The 12,150-nt window shown below is 37.1% G+C and overlaps 1 protein-coding gene across 7 annotated transcripts in view; it reads left to right on the top strand.

The window, feature by feature from the left end:
* ACSS3 (acyl-CoA synthetase short chain family member 3) overlaps positions 1-12,150 on the top strand; it is a 154,411-nt gene that overhangs the window by 132,336 nt on the left and 9,925 nt on the right. For 4 of the 7 annotated variants that reach the window (XR_004351694.1, XM_032644998.1, XM_032644999.1 and 1 more), the window contains one exon: positions 12,037-12,136. Coding sequence is in view for 4 of the 7 variants with exons in the window: in XM_032644998.1 (XP_032500889.1) it covers positions 12,037-12,136 (100 nt within the window). In the remaining 3 variants the exon portion in view is untranslated. Of the gene's footprint in view, positions 1-1,336; positions 1,375-2,662; positions 3,641-7,504; positions 12,137-12,150 lie in introns of all 7 variants that reach the window. The other 3 variants (XR_004351695.1, XR_004351696.1, XM_032645000.1) reach the window with 3 other exon arrangements.

Genomic DNA, 12,150 nt, shown 5'->3' with positions numbered 1-12,150 from the left:
TTTTCCTGTTCTCCAGATTCCCCGATTCCTGCCTGAGTGGTAGAGAGGAATTTTAAGCACTTACATATATTTGTAATTTATGGGAGAGTCTATATACATTTGCTTCTTGATCCTTGCTACTTGATTGCTTCTAGCTTCTTGATTGGCACCTGTTGATAGCCAGGTATACATATAGTCTTTACTGGGTGTGTGATTTAAACATTTTATTGTACTCTTAAATCCTGAGAATTTTCTTCCAATGTAAATTACACAAAGTCCCCAGAAGAGTATTTTAAAATGTTTTCAATTTTTTTTACCTTAAAATAGAGTAAAATCCTCCTTTTTATTGTATAATACTATGAGTTTTTTACTTATAGTATAGATTCTTGTAGCCATCACCAACAACCAGGATGCAGAAAAATTTCAACACTGCCCAAGAATTTCCCCATAATGTCACCTTTTTATTCTGACCTTCCCCACCCCTAACCCCTGGGAACCACTAATTTTTTTTTGTTGTTCCTATGTTTTTTGGTTCCTATGTTCTAGAATCTCATATAAATGGAGTAATACAGTATGTAACCTTTGGAGACTGGGCTATTTCATTTAGGAAAGTGCGTTTGAGATCCATTCAAGTTGTGTGTATGTCGATTATTTGTCCTTTTATGTTGCTGTGCAGTATTCCACTGTGTGGATGTACTAACCCATTTATGTTTCCTTTACCCATTAGAGGATATTTTAAGTGCTTCTAGTTTGAGGCAGTTATACATAATGCTGCCATATACATTCAAGTTCAGGTTTTTGTGCAAAAATTAGTTTTCATTTCTCTAGGATAAATGCCTGTAGTGAGTCTGCTGGGTTACATGTTAAGTGTATGTTTAGGCTTATAAGAAACTACCAAACTGTTCTCTAGAGCGGCTGTGCCATTTTATATTCCCACCCATCGTGTCTGAGGGGGTCTGTTTCTTCCCATCTTCATTAGTACTCAGAACTGCCATTGTTCTTTATTTAAATCATTCTAATAGATGTGTAAAGATATCTCATTGTGCTTTGAATTTGATTGTCTGTAATGACTAAAATGTTGGAAACCTTTCCTTGTGTTTATTGGCCATCAATGTTCTTCTCTGTCATTAAAATCTTCTGACCATCTTTTTAAAAATTGGGTTATTTTTCTTATTGTTCAGTTTTGAGAGTTTTTAAGGTATTCTGGATACAAGTCCTTTGTTTGATATGCAGTTTGAAGATATGTATTTTTTTCCTGTCTGTGACTGGTCTTTCTATTCTCTTAAAAGTGCTCTTAATAGAGCAAAAGTGTGTTTCATATTGATGAAGTCTAATTCAGCATTTTTTTCTTTTATAGATGATGATGTTTATCGAAGAACTCTTTCCTAACCCAAGGTCATACATTCTTCTTTGTTTTCACCTAAAATTTTATAGTTTTACATTTTATATCAATTTACCTTTACATTTTGAGGGTTTTTTTTGTATATAGTGCAAGATATAGGTTGAGGATTTTTTTTTTATGTGGATGCCAATTCTTCCATGTGTTATATGTTGCAAAGACTGGACTTTCTCCATTGAATTGCCTTTGCACCTTTGTAAAAAATTAGCTGACAGTATTTGAGTGGGTCTATTTCTAGAGTATCTCTTGTTTTATTGATCTGTGTGTTTATCTTTTCACCAATACTATTCTGTCTTGATACTTTATAGAATGTCTTAGAGTTGAATAGTGTCCACTATTTTCGAAATCGCTCCACTTTTCAAAAATCGTGTGGATATTCTGTTCCTTTACTTTTCCATATATATTTTAGAATGAGCTTTTCTATAGTTAAAATAAATCCTGCATGGATTCTGATTGGGATTGTGTTAAATCTATAGATGGATTTGAGAAAAATTGATATCTGGGCTATACTGAATTGTCCAATTCATGAACTTTGTATGTCTTTGCATTTATTTAGGTTTTTTTTGATATGTTTCACTGACATTTTATACTTTTTAGTATGCAGATTCTGAACATATTTTCTTTTTTTAAAAATTTATTATTTTATACAGCAGGTTCTTATTAGTTATCTATTTTATACATATTAGTATATACATGTCAATCCCAATCTCCCAATTCATCTCACCACCACCACCCCACCCCACCCCCGCCGCCGCTTTCCCCCCTTGGTGTCCATACGTTTGTTCTCTACATCTGTCTCTCTATTTCTGCTCTGCAAACCGGTTCATCTGTACCATTTTTCTAGGTTCCACATACATGCGTTAATATACGATATTTGTTTTTCTCTTTCTGACTTACTTCACTCTGTATGACAGTCTCTAGATTCATCCACGTCTCTACAAATGATCCAATTTCTGAACATATTTTCTTAATTTATACCTAAGTATTTAGTTTTCTGAGCTATTGTAAATAGAATTTTTTTTTAGTTTTGGTTTCCAAATTTTCATTGCTAGTGGATATAGAACTGCTATTGACTTTTATGAACTGATATGTATCTTATGATCTTGTTAAATTCATTTACTAGTTCTAAGAGTTGTGTGTATATGTGTGTGTATGTGTGTGTTTGTATTTCTTGGGATTTCCTGTGTGGACAGTCATGCTGTCTGTGAATAGAGATAGTTTTATTGCTTGCTTTCCAATCTGAATATTTTTTCTTTCTTTCTCTTGCCTTTTTGAACTGGTCAGAACCTCCACTATGATACTGAGTAAGAGTGATGAGAGCAGTTACCTTCGTCTTGTTCCTGATCTTAGGGTAAAAGCATGCAATATCTTACCATTAAGAATGACGTTACCTGTAGATGTTTCTGTAGATGGCCTTTATCAGATGAGGAAGTTTCCTTCTATTACTAATTTGCTGGGGTTTTTTCTTTCTTTCTTTTTTTTTTTAATCTTGAAAGAATGTTAAATTTTATCAAATGCTTTATCTGCTTCTATTGATATGATTGTGTGGGTTTTCTTTTTAAGCCTGTTAATACGGTGAATCACATTAATTAATTTTCAACTGTTGAACCAGCTTTGCATTGCTTGGGATATACCTCACTTAGTTGCAATGTATTATTGTTTAATATATTGATTTTTTTTTAAATTTATAGTAATTTTTGCTGATCGGAAGTTGGCTTTGTGTGGTAATCATGTTTTTAATAGTGTTTGTATCATTTATCTTTTTCCATCCTTTCCTTTTTAATATATCTAGATCATTATGTCTCCTGTGGCCTTTTTGTAGATAACATAGTTGGGTCTTGTTCTTATTTTAATCCAGTTTTACAATTTCTATCTTTTAACTGGTGTTTTTAAGACCATTAACATTTAACTTAAGTATTGATATATTTATGTCTCCAAGTTTATTATTGGTTTCCTTTTTTATTTTTTATTTCCCTCATGTTACATTTTCTCCCTTCTTTTAAGTCATTTGGTTCTTTTTTTGTAGCTTCTATTTCTTTGCTGAGAACTTCTCCATTCATTCCAAGGGTGCTTGCCCATACTTTCTGGACCACAGTTACTGTGGAGTTGTTAATATTTATCTTTGTTAAATTTTATCCTAAATGTGCAAATGAGGCATTCTTTGTCAAAGACAGATTTCTTAATAATAAGTGTGTCATCGCTTTCTTACTCCCGGTCTTACCCCTAGGTGACCCAACAAGAGCCGATGGGAAATTTCCCTACGTAAGTAGCCAGCCACACCATAGATGAGAAATAAGGAAAATTATTTTTCTCTGCTTATAAAGAGGAAGGAGGCAGTTATCTTTCCCCCTCCTAAAGAGGTCTCCTTGGACACATAATAGCCTGAATCCAAACTCCAGTTCTTTGATATGTACATAACATCTCTCCAGGAGGCAGATAGCCCTGTGTGTCTCAACTTTTGCAACCTAGAAATGTTTCCAACTTCTAAGCCTTCATCTTTTTGACATGTAAATACCAAGGAAGATAGTGAGTGGGCCAGTCTGCCCAGCACCTTATGAGTTTAACCTAGGGATCTAGTCTAGGATGTAAGCATTTTGCCCACCCAGGGAAATTAGAAAATTTTATTATCCTTTCATATCAGAGCAATTATCTAAACAAACAGCTATAGATCAAATTCTCAAGGTATTTGAAGAGTCTCAGGAGGCTAGGGTTTTTTATAGGGCCAATGAGGAAATCTGGAAAAGTTTTATTCCCCTACAGATATAATAGCTACATTAAAATCTTTATCTGATATTTGTAATATTTGGATTGGGGTTTGGCATTTGTTGATTATCTTTTTTAAAGGAGTGTTTAGGTTTTCTAATTCTTTTCATGTCCAGTAATTTTACATTTTATATTTTGACTATTACTTTATGAGATTTTGGATCCTTTGAAAATCATCTGGATTTTTGCTCTTGTGATTGTTTATTTTAGCAGATGGTCAAGCCATTTAAGATCATACCACACGTCCTTACCCACTTTCTGTGGATTGTGGTTCCAACGTCAATTTTGTTTTCAAAGCCTTTACAGTGCTATTCTCGTACATCTCACTGTGTCTCTCTCCCAGAGGCCAATCTGAAACTCAAGTAAAGTGCTCAAAATCTGTGATATGCTGATTCTGGTTGGATTCATGCATATACAACTTTACAGTAGGCTCAGGACATCATACTCAGATTTAAAATATCCCTTTTTCTAGCTCCTTTCTCTCCACGATCTACTCTTCACTTTTTGATTCCCAGGGCTCCCCCTTACTGCTCTTCTCGGATACTTATAGCCTTCCCAGGGCTTCAGCCTCCCCGTACTCCTGCTGGAGTTCAGTCCTGCAAGGTCTACCTACCTAGCGTCCCTGGGGAGAGGAAGGGACTCTGTCTCTTTGTTAGCACTTGCCTGGTATAGGGCAGAGCTAGTCAACAGGGATCAACTCTCAGGAACTGGATGGCTGCTGGTGGGGAGGACAAGTGGTACTGAATCTTTCCTGGCTCTCTTGGTGTAAGATGGGGGAGTCCCCAGTGCTCCATCCCCAGGATCTGCTGCACAGTGATAGTGGAGAAGGGAGAGGACACAGCTTTTTGGCTGCATTCACCTGGTGAAAGGTGTGAAGAGTCAACAAGGTGGTTACAGCTCTGTAGGAAGGAAGAGGGACACTGCTTCTTCATTGGTGTCCATCTGGAGTAGGGACAATAAAAATCAAAATGATTCTGTTTCCCAGCTCCTCTGCTCCTTTTCCTGGACATCTAGGTGGACACAGCAGGCATTTCTTAGGGCTTTTTCTGTCTGTACTTATTGACAGTTCCACATTTTTGACTGATATAGAACCCAGGCCAGAATATATAGGAGGCAAAATCAACAAACTAACGAACCATAACAACAATGAAAACCAAAAACTTCTAAACAAGCAAAAAACAAGGGACTCACCATCAGGTTGTCTCTCAGGTTCTGATAGAGTCTTCTGGTATGAATTTTTTTTTTTTTTTTTTGCGGTACACGGGCCTCTCACCGTTGTGGCCTCTCCCGTTGCGGAGCACAGGCTCCGGACGCGCAGGCTCAGCGGCCATGGCTCACGGGCCCAGCCGCTCAGCGGCATGTGGGATCTTCCCGGACCGGGGCACGAACCCGTGTCCCCTGCATCGGCAAGCGGACTCTCAACCACTGCACCACCAGGGAAGCCCTTCTGGTATGAATTTTAGCCCAAAGTATTCCATCGCAATTAGTGGAAGTGATAAGATGGAATGTATTTACTCCATCTTTTCCAGAACCAAACCCAGAATAGTTTTCGAATGGAATGGGGCAAACTGCAGTTTAAATTAAAGAAAATGCTTAAAGCAGTATGACTGATAATGCAGTAGGATGAGAGTATGCAGAATCATAGTTCCCCTTTCTCTAATTAAAAAAATGGTCACTTTCTCAAAAGGTTGTACTTAACTTCAGCCCCAAATTAACACTTAACACTTCTTGTCATGTAGGCTTTTCTTTCTTAGTGACGGTCAATGTGATATTATTTGAGTAAAAGGAAATAATTTTATAAAATATTTTGGAACATGTGACTTTTATCTGCTTTTATAATATTGTTTTTAACTGACTGAATTTTGTGATAACCTGAAATTGAAATTTATGCTTCATGTATTTTGGTGTGTTGATAAAAGATGGTTCTGGCTTCAGGAACTTTTAATTTCTTGCTTATAGGAGATTACGTCCATTTCTGGCAGACTCAGCTAATCAAAATACAGAGATTACATATGCATAGCTCTTATTATCAGTCAAAATTCTTAGTTCTCTCTTTTTAGAATGAAGGGTGCCAACCTATTCAAATATATATTGTGCTTTAATGTTTCTACTGACATGCTTCTCACTATATGTAACAGCAGAGTGAGGCAGGCAGAAGATAGGCAGTTAAAACAGCAAAATTGAAAAAACTGTGCCAGAATCCATGACATCTAACAGGAATTTTGTCCCTGGGTCTTAGAGTGCTCATAGCATGTAACAGGACACTTCTCAGCCTTAAACCTTCTTGAAGTGAATGTCTCCCTTTATATGAATTAAATGATTAACTCTTTATTGTATATTTATGTCTAATAAGGAAATTAATATCTCAATTCTGGGTTGTCTTCTCCATGTTAGAATCTATTAGAGGGTTGAAAACCAACATTTTTACCGGCTTTTTCCCAGCTCCTTAGTAAAGTTGCTTAACAAATTGATAATATGTACATGAAATGTTCATATTAATGACAGCTTTTACTAAACTGCCCAAACCTTATTTTATATTTAAATGCTTTTCTGGGAGTCTTAATAATGAATGCTGGATTCCACTTTGATTTTTTGAAATAGGACTTGAGGGTCTTAAATCCATTGGGAATATTATTTATAGAAAATAAAAATAGACTGAATGTCTATTTATATACAGTGAAAATATCTGAGCTTTTTCAGTTTCCCAAAGTAACATTTGACAAATTTATCACCTTACATAAGACTAAATCAAACAGAAATTCTACTAAAATGACTACATCACAAACATTTCAGGAAACACTGTGTTCTTTTCTGTTCTCGACATAAGAAAATAGAGTCCTACAATGGCTTTTAGAAATTTAAGAGGACATTATCCTTGCATATCCCAATGCATGTGAGGGCCTTCTATAAATATCCAGTAATAACCAAATCTATTTGAACAGCTGATTAATCTTTGAAAGCCTACCATCTAGCTGGACAATTGGGACACTTAGGTGGAAGTTCAAGGTATTCTTAAGAAAAATGTGTCCTAAATCTGCTAGTTCAGGTCATGCGAGCTCAAGTTACTAGGAGTCAATGTGGTCCTTCTGCTTAGTTCTTTTTCACTGTTGTGGGCAGATCTTTTCATGCAGAGACATCTCCAGGGAACAAATTGGGCTCCCTGATTTCATTCTTCCCTTGTAGCTTAAGATTTAGTTTGTTAAATAATCCTACGAGTATCCTTGGAAACTTGGAAATCTGGTGTTAAAATACTACATTTAAAGCCTAGGGCAGTGTTCGCATACAGTTTTCCCTTTCGAAGGTTATTCTGACCAAAGCATCACTGTTTGTTTTTCAAGCTAGCTATTTTGTTCACTATTTTAGGAATAATTTCTTCAAGATTGAATATATTTCCTTAAAGTGCATATTCAACAAAGATGCCATGCAATTTCATTTCTACCCAACATTAAATGACTGCTGGATGTAAATAGTTGTAAAATTGCTGAATATTTTCCTGGGCACTGATATGAATATTGATGAAGATGTGGAATCTGGCAGTTTCCTAGGTGACTTCATTGTCAGAGGAGGTAAAACAATATTCCTCCTCTTCCCATAGCAAAGACAATCTCCCTCTGCAGAGTGTATTTTACAAGGGTGCTTGATTTAAACTAATTTTTTTCTAAAATTAAAATAGTTAAAACATAATTAAGAAACCTGTATAATTTAGCCCACTAAAACCATAAAACCATTTAAATCAAATAAAATTTACACAAAGATGGCAGTACAGCAGAAACCAAGAATGACAGTTACTTGCCAGGCCTGTTACCATAACATTTATATGCTCACTTTGGGTGAAACAATTACCTTTTAAGTTGTGTCACTTTTTTTGGTACTTGAATGCCAGTTAACCACAGATACTTCATGGATTTTATATGGAGGGAATACATGAATGTGGCTTTTGATTTCCGCCCCCCCCCATAGGACATTTGGTGGGCTTCTGTCCCAATATGTTGCCAAGATATATTTTGATGCTTTCCCTTTTCACAATTCAGTTGTTGAAATCATTATTTGGCATGCAAATACTGTTTGTGGAGCCAACACAGAAAGCTGCCTCTCTTCCTTTATGGCATCTTTTTAACACTGATAGAATAATATAATGTTTTATCCACTATAATGAACTTCATTTACAGATGGCACGGAATTCTGGAGAATGACATGTTTCTCACAGATTTTTAAGAATCATATCTTCAGTTGGCAAAAAATGGGAAACTTTGATATTATAAGGAATTGTGTTATATATTACTTCTGATTTTAAAATACTCTCTCTGCCCTTATAGAAAACCAGTCAGCGTTTTCCCATCCACTTCTGAAAACACTGAGACCAAGGATGGAAGTTAAAATAGCAAGGTGAAATCATGGCAGACTAGAAGTTTTGTTGTTCAATTTAGTTAAAATTATAGTCATACTGGTTAGGTGCAAAATATCTAGATGTATGATTTTTTTTTTTACAGTGATTTAAACTGTAAAACTTCAAAAACTCAGGTATAGAAGCACCAGTGAACACTTTAAATAAATGGGCTTTTGACCATTAAAACTCTGGTTAGCCAGGTAAAAGTATTTTTCTCTATTCATTAAGGGAATACTAAATAGGATTTAAAGGATTGAACCTACCAAGTCTGTGTCCTACCTGCTATAGAGAAGTTATTCTCTTCCACAGGCTGGTGACCGTCAAGACTAACTGCCCAAACAAAGCTCTGACAATAAAATGTGTCTCTACTCTCAACGTACAGACTGAAAAGAAAATAAGAACTTAACAAATGGGAAACATTTTGAGAGTTCACACTGAAGCAGTGAGAGAAGGTGGTATTGTATGGTCTATGTAGTATGTGTTTTGCAGAAGCTTTTGAGTCAGGACCAACTAAAGGAAAGGGCGTAGACACCTTTACCTCAGCAATGAAGTTAATAAAATATATAGTACAAAAATCATTTATCACGTACCATCCTGAGCACTGCAGGAGTCAAAAGCTATGTGGATGGCAGCCCTCACAACTGAATACTTCAAGGCTGATGCTCACAGTAGGATACGGGGCAATGTTGATTTGAATGCTTAATTAGGGGCAGTGTGAGATAGTCCACTGGGTTTGTACCAAACATTCTAGCAGTTCATTGAGTCTTCTAGGAGTTCAGAGAAGAGAAAGCTCATTTTCAGCTTGGATTACTTGTTTTTTTCCCTAGAAAGTTTGGGATTTTTAGTGGCATGTCCCGGATTTTGTTGGTTTTTCTCTTCCCTCTCTGACTGTACCTTTATAGTGCAGTTTGTCAGCTTTTCCTTTTTCATACGGTCCTTAGATGTTAAGAGTTCTTTAAGGCTTTCACCTTTTCTGCTCACTGCTTTCTCCCCAAATAATCTCATCCATGTGCATAGCTTTCATTGTCATCTATACATTAATGGCATTCAAATACACATTTTCAGATTAAGATTCTCCTCAGATCCAATTGCCTTGACTTGGAGGTCTGAAAGGTACTTCAAATGGAATATCTCCAAGATTTAATACATGATTTTTCCTCCCAAGCCTAGCCCTCACCAGCATTTTCTGGCTTAGAAAATGACACCACTATCCAACCAGCTACTCAAGCCAAAAACCACAGAATCATCTTTAACCCCTTTGACTTCTTACTTCATATCCCATTTATCATCAAATTCTGTCCATTTTACCTCTAAAAACTCTGGAATCTTTTTATACCCACTACTATAACCTTAGTCTACTATTGTAGCCTCTCTGGGTGTTTCCCTGGGTAAACGATGACACCCACCTTCAACAATCCTCTATTTATTCTTCACAATGAACCAAAGTAAGTTTTTGTTTTTCAAAATCCACTCTGAAGTGAAAGTAGCCAATCTGTAAAGGCTTCATATGTAGGATTCCAACTATATTAACATTCTGGAAAAGAACTCTGGAGACAGTAAAAGAGATCAGTGGCTGCCAGGAGTTATTGGAAGGTGAGGGATGAATAGGCAGAGCACAGTGGATTTTTAGGGCAGTGAATCTACTCTGTAAAACACTGTAATCATGGATCCGTGCTGTAAAACCCATAGGGTGTACAACACCAAGAGTGAAGTCTAACGTGAACTGTGGAGTAGAGTGAGAGTGATGTGTCAGTGTTGGCTCAGCAGTTGTAACTCTACTGCTCTGGTGAGGGATTTTGATGGTGCGGAGGCCGTGTGTGAATGGGAGCAGGGGTTATATGGGAAAAACGTACTTTCTGCTGCTCCATTTTGCTGTGAATTTAGAACTATTCTGAAAAAATAAAGTCTGTTAAAAAATCCATCCTGATCTTGCATTGCCTCCTTACCTCCTGAAAGTGCTTTATTACCTTCCAATGCCACTAAAATAGTTGGAAGCCCTTCACATTCACAGCCCTTTTCTATCTCTGTAGCTTCATTTCCTCTTACACCATTCTCACTTTTGCTCTCTGCTCTCCAGCCACACTGGTCCCTTTTAGATTTGAATGGTACAAGCCCATGCTTCCACAGGGCTGTTGCCCCTCCCCTGTATGCAAGGGTCCTTGCATACGGACCCTTTAGACCTGAGCTCATCCTGAGTCACTTCCTAAGGGAAGGCTTCTCTGAGATCCATATTCTTCTGCCACGTTGGTTGCTTTGGTTCTATCTCTCATTTACAAATCCAAGTTATTTCCCCAAAGATTGTACCACTTTACATCTAGACATTCACAGTAATTAAATATTCACAATTATTTATTAACATCACCCTTTGCTACTAGACTGTAAGCACCGTGAGACAGTACCCAGCTTATTTTTGCTCACCACCAAGTCTACTGCAATATAGGAGGTTGGAGGATAGGAGGTATTAGTAAATGTTTGTTGACTGAATGCATGGAGGAAAGAATGAGGACTGCCAAACTTGCCCTTGGTTACAAGTTTGCTCACTGTTTTCTCCAGCCATAGGGGTTTGGAGTCACTGAAATATATATTAATCTCTCAGAAAAGAACTTTTTGAACATTCATTTTTAAAAGTCCCATCACAGCAGATTTTTTTTTTCTTCTTAATCCTAAGCTTCTGTATTTCATGTGGTTACTCTATTCTCTGAGTTCTTGTGATTCCAGATAGAAATTTGCTTTGCTCTTTAAGGCATTTAGAGCTTAGGGTGAACAATATGAAAATGGTTGGTCAACAGTGGTGATTATCTGATGTCAGGGCTTCACTCCACGTGCAGCCTTTCCTCCACATCTTGGAAAATCCTCTCTGGATGGGTGGTCACTCAAGAAGATAAGTGTGTTCTGTTCATTGCTCAGTAACAGAGGTGGAAATAAAATCACCATTTATTTTTTAAAGTTTTATTTTATTTACTTATTGGCTGTGCCATGCGGCATGTGGGATCTTAGTTCCCCAACCAGGGATCACTTCGGTGCCTCCTGCAGCGGAAGTGCAGAGTCTTAACCACTGGACCGGCAGGGAAGTCCCAAATCACTGTTTATTGATGGGGCTGCTTTGGGTTCCTCCGGAAGGTGTCCTCATGGTAGCCAGCACTGAAGCCAAAACACCATGAGGCCATCTGTTTTCCAGGGCTCATTGCAATTTGTTCCCAAGTGGTATCACTGCATAGTTTCCCAGACTTCATTAATAAACAATTGAGATGAAGAAATCATTCCCTTACTTTCCAGGTAAGCTAAGCAGTTTGTCTTAATTGCTTAGCCTTTACTGAGTGACTACCTGGGGATCCTAACCAATCACCTCAGTAATAGTGATGTGAATGGTGAATTGGTAGTAATTTTCACAGAGGTAGCTATGGGTTTTTAAGTTATCTGATGTGTACTATTTTCCCCAATTGAAATTATAAATATTGCATGTATATGTGTATAGATATTCTAAATGAATGCTTGTTTTAAATTACAGTCTGTCCTTTCCCATGGCACTGTGGCCGACTGCGCTGTTGTTGGCAAGGAAGACCCTTTGAAGGGTCATGTCCCGTTAGCACTCTGCGTGCTGAAGAAAGGTGAGAGGTCTTTC

The sequence above is a fragment of the Phocoena sinus genome, chromosome 10, assembly GCF_008692025.1.
Source record: "Phocoena sinus isolate mPhoSin1 chromosome 10, mPhoSin1.pri, whole genome shotgun sequence".
Lineage (NCBI taxonomy): Eukaryota > Metazoa > Chordata > Mammalia > Artiodactyla > Phocoenidae > Phocoena > Phocoena sinus.
The sequence above is the reverse complement of the archived record's forward strand: the minus strand, read 5'-3'. Positions and strand labels throughout refer to the sequence as shown.